The 11,747-nt window shown below is 41.5% G+C and overlaps 2 protein-coding genes across 2 annotated transcripts; one reads left to right on the top strand and one right to left on the bottom strand.

Annotated features, from left to right (window-relative positions):
* The first annotated feature begins 122 nt into the window (after nucleotides 1-122).
* On the top strand, nucleotides 123-3,576 carry cybc1 (cytochrome b-245 chaperone 1). Its single transcript, XM_080455104.1, has 6 exons — nucleotides 123-260; nucleotides 1,277-1,364; nucleotides 1,580-1,621; nucleotides 1,814-1,984; nucleotides 2,476-2,620; nucleotides 3,169-3,576. Exons 2-6 carry the CDS (start codon nucleotides 1,277-1,279, stop codon nucleotides 3,320-3,322), a joined length of 600 nt encoding a protein of 199 aa, XP_080311230.1. The 5' UTR covers nucleotides 123-260; the 3' UTR covers nucleotides 3,323-3,576.
* A 526-nt stretch (nucleotides 3,577-4,102) lies between these two features.
* Nucleotides 4,103-11,152, bottom strand: LOC308104641 (hexosaminidase D-like). Its single transcript, XM_080455101.1, has 12 exons — nucleotides 11,017-11,152; nucleotides 10,395-10,551; nucleotides 9,945-10,060; nucleotides 9,514-9,601; nucleotides 8,348-8,512; nucleotides 7,335-7,518; nucleotides 6,891-6,962; nucleotides 6,218-6,416; nucleotides 5,577-5,738; nucleotides 5,383-5,487; nucleotides 4,655-4,744; nucleotides 4,103-4,561 (listed from the first exon to the last, which is right to left on the bottom strand). Exons 2-12 carry the CDS (start codon nucleotides 10,482-10,484, stop codon nucleotides 4,354-4,356), a joined length of 1,479 nt encoding a protein of 492 aa, XP_080311227.1. The 5' UTR covers nucleotides 10,485-10,551; nucleotides 11,017-11,152; the 3' UTR covers nucleotides 4,103-4,353.
* Between the last annotated feature and the right edge of the window lie 595 nt (nucleotides 11,153-11,747).

Genomic DNA, 11,747 nt, shown 5'->3' on the forward strand with positions numbered 1-11,747 from the left:
ATAACGAATCTACAAGCTAACAACGGGTCGCGATGCGTGCGCGTTGTTGGCTTGTAAGATCTTGTAGATCTAGCCTTTTTGGCCAGCAACGTCCAGGCTTCGTCCAATCAGAGGTGGTGAAAGCAAGAGGAAGTAGCAGCCTCTTCAAACAGCAGTTATGTGACAAGGAATGTGCAACTTCCTTGTAATGCAAGTTAACAGACATTTCTCTTGTTAAACTGACCAGTACGCGTCGCTGAAGACAATTTGAAGATTTTAAGGTAAGTTCATGGATAAATGAAGCTTTATCTATAAATATTTATTATGTTTTAAAAGTCCCTTTGACTTCAGCAGCTGTTATAGAGACAGTACTTGGTCATCATCCATTCAGAAGCATCATCATCATCATACTGTCTGTCAGGATGTAGTTGTAACGTACGTTACAGTCAGGGTTGGTTTAACTAGACACCGTTACAAACCAACTAGATTACAGATTCGTAATTAGATTACAAAAAATAAGTAACCATAATCAAGTCTAGTCTTACACAAAGAGGTGACTGAACAGTAGCCCTAGCTAGAATGGCTGTGATATTACATACATGTTATGTATTATTTCAGTATCTGGAGTTAAAGACATTTGTATGACTGTATTAATTATTGATTTATTTTTTCTGTATGTGTCTGCTACCCCCTCCCCAAAACAAAAAACAAACAAACAAACATGGCACTCAGTTGACATCCACCTCCTTTGCACGCAAAGCACCACATTGGAATTGTTCCATTTGTCTTATCCTCCTTTTGATAGATGTACAAATATATGGTCATGTAACCTATTAGCCATGGTTCACATGACGCTTGTATGACAGTCATGTTTCAGGGCTAGTAACCTATATGCATTTTTGTCAATAAAAACATCATCAATCAGGCCAGATCATATTCAGGAAGAACGCGTAATTAGATTATACTACATTGTCAAGGAAACTTGATTACATTTTTGATTAGGCAATTGTGTGAAATATTTGTGTTCAGGACTTTCTCAATCCAGACCCATACAGTCCAGTCACCTCAGTGTCAAAAGTAATCAAAGTATTCAGATACTTATTTTCTAAGTTACAAAAAAAATGCCATGTCATTTGTATTCAGTATCTGGCCACATTTCAAAGTCTGAAATCTGATCTGATCCAACCCTGGTTACGGTCCAGGGAAAGGAAATCATGCCCCTAGTTCTAGTATGGCCTAATATTCAATGTGTAGAGGGATGATGCAGTGCTAAGAAATGATGTTCTCTGTTCATCAGATGGGATACATGACGGTAGAGGAGCAGGGTGGAAGTCTGCTCCACTTGAAGAGGTCCCCTGGGATCCGATCCTGGTCTCTCCTTGTTGGTAAATTAAGCCTGTGTGTGTGTGTGTGTGTGTGTGTGTGTGTGTGTGTGTGTGTACGTGCACGTGCGTTCACAAGGCTTTCAAATAACTACTGTTGCTCGTAGACAGTACATGTAATGAACATGAAATGAGTGGTTAAAATGGTCTTGTCAGTGTCTCTCTCTCATTTGCCCTGGTCTTGTACTGCCTCAAAAGAGTTCTTTATCTGGTTTTAGGTATAGCATCGATTGGATTGGCTGCTGCATACTACAGCTCAGGTACACAAACAACATGTATCATCACCTGTCAATATAGTCCTGTTTAGGATGATGCACTGATATACTGTACTGTTTCACAGTATACCATTGTCCCAAATAGGGAAACATTCAGTTTGAACCTGTTTGGTGACTCCATGTCAGATGCTGTCAAACCCATCACGTGTTTTGTTGTGTTTTATTTGGAACCAACAGACAGCATCCCGTGGAAACTCTTCTACGTGACTGGCTGCATCTTTGTGGCCATTCAAAATATGGAGGAGTGGGAGGAGGCTGTATTTGACAAAACCAAGAACCTGATTGAGCTCAGGTCTTTTAGTCTGTATGCCCTTATCCTGACCTTGTGGAAGAGAGGACAAGAGAAAGGTCAGTAACATCGGGAAGATGGTTAGTGCTGTAAGTAGGCATAACATCTACAGCACGGATGACTTTTAAATCCTAATTCATACTTATAATTCATATCTAATTCTTGTCACTTGACGACAATAGCTGACTTTCGCTGGGCGGTAGGCCTGTCACAATTTTTACATACGGTAATCGCCTAATCACAATTATCGGAGCATTTATATTTGCATAATCGTTTCCATGTCAAAATGTTCATATATTTTCGAAAAGTCGCGGAAATAGCCGATCTACAAGCTTACAACGTGTCGCTATTTTCCCTATATATATTTATTTTGAGAAGTATAAAGTTATTCAATATCAGTCAGTAATTTCTTTGTATATTGAAGTTGTTTGTCATATCTGCCCTGTGAAAGTTTTGTTCACTAAGCCTAAAAGCCAAACAGAAATGTAATCAATTCTTTTGATTCTCCAAACATTAATTTCTGATGCATCTTTCTCCATCCATCGCTCAGTGGTGCTGGACCTGACGCATCTGCGAGATGTCTCTGTCCAGGAGGAGAAGGTTCGCTATTTGGGGACGGGCTATGTGCTGGTGCTGCGGCTGGCTACAGGTCTCTCCTACCCTCTGACACACACTGCTATGCTTGGTGGACGCAGGTAACCAGACCAGAGATGTTTTACATTTTCAATTCTTTCGGGTCTAGGGTTGGGATCCTTTAGGATTTTAACGATTCCTGTTCCTTAACAATTCCCTCTCAACGGTCCGATTGACCGATACCTAAACGGTTCCAAATGTGATGGAACCGATTCCGGTTGCTCAATGTTGGATCCGGTTCTGGATCCCAACCATATTCGGTCCAAGTCAAGTCTCAAGTCATTCGAGGCAAATCCAGGTCAAGTGTTCAAATTTTTTAAACTCGTCTCTACAGCTCTGCCCAATAATTATCAAATGTCCACAACAGTTGGGCAATGCCCAGCTAGTTAACATGTTTACTCCAAACAAAAATGTAAATTCAAGTCGAGTCACAAATCCTGATTTTTGTGTTAGTCGAGTGTAAGTCTCAAGTCCCTTGTTCTGTACTAGATGTGTAGAGTAATGGGAAAATATTTAGATTTTTAATAGTTATGAGAATAAGTATGTACAATCCGTTCATAATGAATCCAACTCTTTTCTTCATATTTTGCCAAATCCATATGTCCATCAGCGATGTGGAGGCAGTCGGTTCATTGCTAAAGCGCTTCCTAGGCCTGGAGGAACTCCAGCGACGCTGGGAGCAAGAAGGGGCAGAGTTTGTAGGGGAGGAAGACGAGGATGAAGATCTGGAGCATAGCAGTGACACAGAGGATGAGGCAGATTAACTTTGATCTCTCTGACTGACTGTTAGCCTTTCATGATTTCATGATTACTATTATTCAATATATCATAAAAGGCCTACTTGGGGACTAAATGGAATAGTACCCTGAAGCATGTGCACTCAAAAGAACAATATTTTCTACATGAAAAGCCAGTGAACACAGTGTACAGTCAGGTTTTTATGTTACATGGCACTCCAGACACCTGCAATTCCCTCAGTTTCCTATACCGGTGCAACACAGTGAAGAAAAAACTAAAGTCTGAATACCCTTTAAAGACAGTTTTGGATTACCTGGTACTGTTTATTTTGATGCAAGCATTCCTGGACCAATTACCACCCGAGATGTGTCTTCTACTGTATAGTTACTGTGCCTTCCTACTGAACTGTAATAAGTATTTATGTGCTTAAGCCATTTGAAAGTGCTTAGGTTTTTCCCACAGCAGAGGGAACGCCAGTGTTTTTCTGGACCACCCAGTTGATAATCACCTTTTGCATGTTTGTCTATTCCAATCCTCCATGAATGCATTTGACTGTGTAAACTATAATCAAGCATGAAGGATTTGCATGGCTCAATCAAGGGTGATTTATGTGTGCACGGTGAAGTGCTTTTGACTGTTGCAGTTTTTTTGTCCAACTGTTAGTCTTTCCCTTTTTGTGAACCAAAGACTGAATCTCAGGCAAACACCTGTTTGAGTATTGATGAATCAGGGCTGTATTATTACATGTAAGAGAATTGTCTTTTTTACTTAATAAAAATAATAATTGTTTGGTATGTAATCGATGTTTCATTGTCATTTCTGCATGCACCGCACACATCAGCTTTTATTTGCACAGAAAATAAATCAAATAAAACTTTGATTACATTATTCCATACGAGTGCCTTTTACAGATCACAGGGAACACTTGGAATAAACAATGGAGCATGTTCCTTCTGTTGGATTTCATCTGTGAAAGATGAAAATCAACCAGGGTAAAAGCCCATGGCCCTTGTTGAACCTTTTTCTATCCTCATTCTCACAATCCTTGACCTCTGGGTCACTTGGGCTGCTCAACCAGAGCTGGGAGGCTGTTTTGGGGCATCATCTCCAGCAGGCAGGCAGTGATATCCTCTACAATCTTCTGTATAGGAGCCACTACTGGGGTCACGTGCTGCTCTATCCACTCCTGGGCTGTGGCGGGTGGGTAAAGACGTACCATCTCCTCCCTCACTGTGCTCACTTTCTGCTCCAACACATTCAACACCCTGAAAATAGAATTGTTTTTTAGGCATAATTTGAAAAAAAGAAAGGAGTCATAGATGGGAAGATATGGATGGAAATAAGAGATTCAAGCTTACTCAGTTGCTTGAGTTCGAATCTGCATGGTGATAAGAGGGCTGACTGTTTTCCTCTGTCGGTGGTAAGGAGAAAGCCACCCTCTTACATACCTACAGTAGCAAAGGCATACAGAATTCTTCACTTGGCAGTGTAGGTCTACCATGAAAATTATACTGTATATCCATTGTAAGTAAGATTTTTGGTTTGGATTTTTGGTGACGCAATTAAAGGTAGGGTAAGTGATATGTTTTGGGTTACAATAAGTGTTAAATATCTATATTCTGAGAGTAATCATTGCTATAGAGTTTGTTCAGTAGCAGGGGTCTCCCTGTCTCCAGCTCTTTAGTAGGAGAGAGAACTGACACAGGATACAGATTAAACAAGTGAAATTGGAAGTGATGACACAAATAAATGAGCAGACAAAATTGGAACTGGAACACTATAAAAATGAAGCTGATAAATTGGTACTCTCCTGATTGGCTGAAATTTGGCAACCCACCTGAAAATGTATTTTCTGTTTTATTGATTAGCTGGAGAGACAGGGAAAGCCCTGTTACTGAACAAACACTATAGCAATGATTACTATCAGAATATAGTGCTTTAACCCTTTAACAAAAAAAAACGTTTTTGTTTTAACCCAAAAATATCACTAACCCTATCTTTAAACCTATGTATGTACTGTGCTGTAGTGGAAGAGATACTGAAATTAGCTTACAACGTCATTGCCCTTTTTTTCTCTTTTACTCACATGTTGTGTTCAAAACCACAAATATCATTTGAGTCTAGTATCGATACAAGCTCTACAATCAGCGCAGCCAGTCTGCCACCAGGAAACGATGAGTCATCAACATGGCTGCATAGGGAACAAAATCCAGTCATATATCAATCTTTTTACATTGTATGATAGCAGTGCAGCAAATTGTATCACAGGCTGACTCTCACCTCTCTATTTTCTCAACTTCCACTGAGGAAACGCCTAGGCTCGCAGTCACAATTGCTTGAACCTCGGAACTGAATTGGCCATGGATGAGAGTCTGCAGGCAGGCTGCTAGGGATGGCAATGCCAGGGGCAACAGCTCACACAGCACTGACAGATGGTCGTACCTTGCATGACGGGAAATAAATGTTCAATACAGACCACTTAGGCCAGGTAAAACCCACTGAAAAGTGCAATACAAAAAAAAGTTTAACCTCATGAACCCTAGCAACCCTATTCTGGGCATGTCATAATAGGCAAACATTTGGCAAAAATAGGCTAACATTTGGTGAAAATAGGCTAACATTCGATGGTCGATAATGTTTTTCCCGCTATTTGATGAACAGCAAAGTACATAGGGTTTAAATGGTTGAATATACTAATTAACAACTACAGCAGTGGTTCTCGTAGTGGGGTCCGGGGACCCCCAGGGGTCCCCAGCTAAATGATTGGTAACTACTGTAAGTGAGTACAAATGGAACCAAATGGAAGCGTAATGGTCCATAACTTTCAAAGTTATGGGGGTCCGTGGCCTAATGCATAGTGATCCTTGAAATGAAAAAGTAAAGTTCAGAACTGCTACTTGAACTACTAAGTACATTCTTACCTTTGCCAGCCGGTGAGAGCAATGCCCTGGAGGTGTACGGCTGGGGAGATGGCTTCTGCCACCCTCAGCCACTGCAGGTGGTTGTCCACGTGCCTCTGGGTTAGGGCCACGTTGGTGTGGACGCTGGTGGAGCCTTTAAAGGAGCTGGCTGCCCACAACGTTGACAGACCGGCACTGCTGTACTTCTCCAACAGAGACACTGTGGAGACCAGAGTGGTTCAAATTAATGTATGTCAATATGTCAGTAATAATATATTATGCACAGTTTGAAAAATGCCATTCAAGCACCAAAAAGGCAGGTGAAAATGTATAATCTGATGCCGTTAACTGTGAGCATGCTCTTCTCTAGGGCTGGGCAATATATTGATATTATGATAAGAGAATCGATATAATCTCGGATTTTGTGATATTTGATTTAGTCCATATTGCTGATACCTAATCACCACTTTATTTAACCATTTTCAAAATAGTGAAAATAGCAGATTTGCAGCTACTGCTACATTATGAGCTTGCCTTGTACAGCTGTACAAGCTCATAATGCATCGCGTTGTGGCGCGTTGTGGATCGTTGTAGATCGGCCACTTCCCCACCGCACGACATGGACATCACCATACAGGGTATAAGTAGTTAAATGAACTTTATATGATGTAAAGGTTTACACTGGGGTTCCTACCAGTCATATCCACATCCAGAGCAGGGCCGTAGTCCCACAACATGGGCTGGACCAAACCTACTAGACCACTAGCTGTCAGGTAGAAAACAAAGGATGCAATGAGCCATGTAGATTTCACACAGGAATCGAACAGAGCAGTGACAACCACACATTATTATTGCAATACTGTCTGTATGTACTGTACAAAACGTCTTTACAAATTCCTTACTGTAATTTTTTTTATTCTAACCACTTTCAACCTTGCGCCCTATTACTTTTCTTTTTCTCTTCCACACACATTTTCAAAAATAGCTAAAATAGATCTATAAGCTGGATGTGACTTGTAGATTGCCTATTTTTGCTATAAAAACAAGTGTGCCTTGAGATTTTGACCAGCCCATTGGTGTGAAATGGGCACAATAGGTTTGAAAACCACTGTAAGAGTCAAGACCCATGTCCCCTCACCTTTGAGAGTGTCATGGTTCATCCCTCTCAGCATGTCATCCCACATGACAAGGTTCAAGTCAGGCCATACCTCCTTGACGGCCTTGGCCACCCTGGTCACATGACCCAGGAAGAGCTGCTCCACTGTACGTCCAGGTGTGGACAACCAGAGTTTAGACTCCTCCCCTTCACCAAGCAGATACACCTGGGACACATGGGACATAGAATGTGTCTATCGATCTCAGCTGCACAGGAAAATAGTGTAGATACAAACAGACGCCGACCCTCCTCGCTTCACTCCTTCACTAATCTCTCAAGAACAGATTCTGCTCTGCGTTGGAATCTGTCGTGAAGGTTCATCATAACGTGTACGCACTGTGTGGGCGTGGGCGTGCCTTCAGATCAGGAAGCAGGCCGCGCTTTACCCAATCAAATGTAGTGGGCGGGATTTACGTGTCCGCTGATCCTTCCCTACTCGAAACAAGCCGAAACTAATTCAACAATAGCGTCCGCGGAGCAAACAAAACCACGGAAAGATATTCACATTTTAACTTGCTCTTTTTCATCATAGAAACAAGTGGGTTTATAACCAAAACGATCCATGTTCTCTGGGAGAAGTGGTTGCTCCTTCACTAATGATATATAAGTCAAGTGTGACCCTTAAGCCTTAATTGGGTTGTTGTTATATGCTATAATATTACAATAAGATACAGCCTTAATAAGATACAGTGCTAATCAATGCTAATTGCTAATTCACCGAACAAATGGGAAAAAAAAAAATTTTAAACTGGGAAAGCATCTGTGTCACTTTAGATTTTTGCGTTGGCTATTCAAAAATAGCAGATATACAAGCTTGCAAGCGCGTCAGTTCGTGCCGCGCTGCGAGCTTGTACATCTGCTATTTTTGAAAAATCTTGAAAGTGTGAGATTTAAAAGGTATTTGTAGTATTGGCCTCAGGTCTTAATGGTTTTTAAATTGGATTTTTTATTTCTTTCACTCCGGTCTTCATGATCAAAAACAACAGTCTCTTCACCTCGTCCGCTCCGATGTGCAGCGTGCTGAGGCCTGGATGGAGCTCCACCACCTGCCTCACCATCTCCACCACTAGCTTCAGCCCGTCCTCTCTGTGGGGATTCAGGGTGCCCAGACAGTGGCCCACCTCTCTGAGGCCCGGCATGGACGGGTGCTTCAACACAAACTACAGCGACAGCGGGGAAACAAAGACAAAGACATGGGTGGCATTCCCAGCTCCTGTTGAATGGAAATAGTAAAAGAGGAAGGCAAGCAGGAAGGAATGAGTGGAAGGACAGCAGCGTGTGTGTGTGTGTGTGTGTGTGTGTGTGTGTGTGTGTGTGTGTGTGTGTGCGTGCGTGCGTGCGTGCGTGCGTGCGTGCGTACGTACGTGCGTGCGTGCAAGAGATAGGTGCAGCAGGTGTTAAGTGTTCTTAAGTGTTAAGAACAGTTCTGTAGTCTCTTCTAGACAATGGATACTGTAGATTGTGAACAGCAAGATCTGTGTACAGTTGCGATAAAAGAAGGTCAGCCAATGGATTACAACCACCCTAAGGACTACTAACCATTGGGATTCCTGCGCTATCTGCACCGAGTGGACCTCTGACATAGACCTACTGCACATATAAACAGAGCTGCTACCTTTAAACAAATGTTTTAATCTGAGGCCTTTTTGTATACTATTTAAATAGTTTTGGGGAAATGCTGCTAGTTGTCCCAAAAGTGACTGCTTAGATTGCTGCTATTTGTTTCAAAAAGCTTTGTGCCCTGTATATATAACAACATGTATATAACGTTGCTATGTGACATAGCTCTGTTTAACACAATGCTGAACCCCCTCCAACTGTACATACTTTCCCCATTTCTTTCTTAACCCATTAAAACCGGGAACGCATCTGTGTCATTTTAGATTTTTGCGTTGGCTTTCAAAAATAGCAGATATACAAGCTCACAGCGTGTCACTTAGTGCCACGCTGCCAGCTTGTACATCTGGGTTTTTTTTTTTTAATCTTGAAAGTGTGAGAACTACTGATTTATAAGGCATTTGTAGAATCAGGTCTCAGGTCTTAATGGGTTCAATTGTTTTCAGTATGTTTTGACACTTGCTTTGGAACTGTAAACCGTATGTCTTCTCATGCCAATAAAGCTCGAAAATGTAATTGATTTGGTCTTGAGAGCCTGCCTCACCTCCATGTGACCAAACGTCTGCACCAGAGGGATGACCTCCATCCCTCTGGACTTGGCAACGTCCTGTAAGGACAAGACCTCCTTGTGACTGTAGAAATGAATAGACAGCAGTTAGGTCAAAGCAGTGTCAGTCCCTATACCTGAGGCTGGTCATTAAATGACCAGCCTATCATTTTATCAAATGATATCTTTATGGCGGGGTGAGCGGGTTTGCATTAAGTGTTTTCTCTTAAGAGAGCACAGTAAGTTCAGTCCAGGTAAGAATTGCAGTTTTATTAGCTCACATTGTGGGTCAATCAGCAAGTCATATACTGTCCCGTGGGTGTGTGCAGTACATAGGCTACAGTACCTGCACACGCACGCAAGCAATCGCACACACACACACACGCACACACACACACTTATGAATCAAACAACGAACAATACATCACCTGTAAGCCGGATGGACCGTGGCCTGCAGCAGGCTCAACTGCCCTCCATAGGGAAACATGTCCTCATACTCAACCAGAAGGCCATCAGCTCCCAGCTGAGAGAACAAGTCGATCAGCTGCGGGGACACATGGTGAAAATAAAACACACATTTCACTCACTCAGGAGAGAGTCAGACTTAAAACCAACACACGATTGGCCTCTCTGTTATGATAATATACTGCTACTCTGTTCAGAAATGTGTAATGTCATCAATACTAACTCACACTATTTACTCAAGTGCTGAACATAAGTCCAATTTTGAGGTATATTTTACTTCACTGGAGTACTCTAGTACACTTTGAATTCCGGACTTTTACTTGTAGCAGAGTTTTTCTACATTGCAGTATTGATACTTTTACTTAAGTACAAAAAATGAGTACTTTTTCCACCACTGGTTTCAGGGACCTCACCTTGTGAAGGTATTCAATCCTTGGGGGGGCGCCTTTCAGATCCAGGTGAACTAGTTTCTTTCCTTTCGGCCAGGGTGGTGGAAACGTCATTTCTGTCTGAACTTGGTGCTGCTGGCAATCTCACAACAACCTCACATCAATCTCAAAGCCAGCACGCCTGAATAAGAAGATATTAAATTGGTTTATACTTTGCATGGCGAAAATAGCCAATCTACAAACTAACAATAAGTTGCATGGTGTAAAGTAACTAAGTGCATGTACTCAAGTACTGTAAGTACAATTTTGAGGTATTTTTTTTACTTTACTGGAGTATGTCCGATTTTCTACTCTATTACTTCTCAGAGGCAAATATTGTACTTTTACTCCACTACAATTATTTGAAAACTAGTTATTTTGTAGATTTTGATTATTACAAAACATACATGTGATGTGACCACTTCAGCCCTATCTACATTTCGGCCATTTGAAAATTGCCGATCTACAAGCTCACTATCCAATGCCACGCATTGTGAGCTTGTAGATCTGCTGTTTTCGGGGCGTCACAAACAGACACACCTTTGCATAAAGTGACATACCTTACAATCAGCATTCATTCATAATGTCATTCATTGCTTGGACTCACCACTGTTACCAGGAATACGTAGATCGTTAAACAAGACTGTGCAACGGACGGTGCAAGAAATGGTGACACAATACTATATTAAATGTGTATAAACCACCTCACATTGTGACACAATTGTGTATAAACACTGCTCACATCCGTGTTGCCAGGTTTTCAGAGAGAAACAAGCAACCGGGTCTATGAAAACAAGGCCAAACGACGCGTTGTGAGCTTGTAGATCTGCTATTTTCAAAGAAAAATCTTGGGGAAAAAGTGAAAATTGAGGAATATGTTCACATCCACAAAATCTTGTATGGGGGTCTCTGGCACAAAATATTTTCAGAAGGTTGGGTCTACAAATACATATTAATTTGGGGGTCCACTCCTTGACATGAAAATATTTGAGAACAACTGGTTTAAACAACAATTAGGAAACAAACCCAAATAAGCAACTACACTTAAGAAACAAGCCCCCCCCCAAAAAAAACGCAACCCGCAACTACGAATATTTACAGGCGACTTTACAGAAAAAGCCCGAAGTCGCTTATAATAAGCGGACATGGCAACACTGCATTCATTACGCTTTCGCTCTGCTTTACATCCTTGGTGTAGGCGATCGATTCATTTTGCCTTAAAAAATGACACAGAGCAATCGATGCTGTCATTGATTTTTCGTGACATTTATATATTTTTGGGGGTGATATAAAGTTTAAGTGCAGCGTTTGGGGTAACACAGTGGACAATTTTTTTTT

Source organism: Gymnoscopelus braueri (assembly GCF_963280865.1).
Source record: "Gymnoscopelus braueri genome assembly, chromosome: 17".
Taxonomy (NCBI): domain Eukaryota; kingdom Metazoa; phylum Chordata; class Actinopteri; order Myctophiformes; family Myctophidae; genus Gymnoscopelus; species Gymnoscopelus braueri.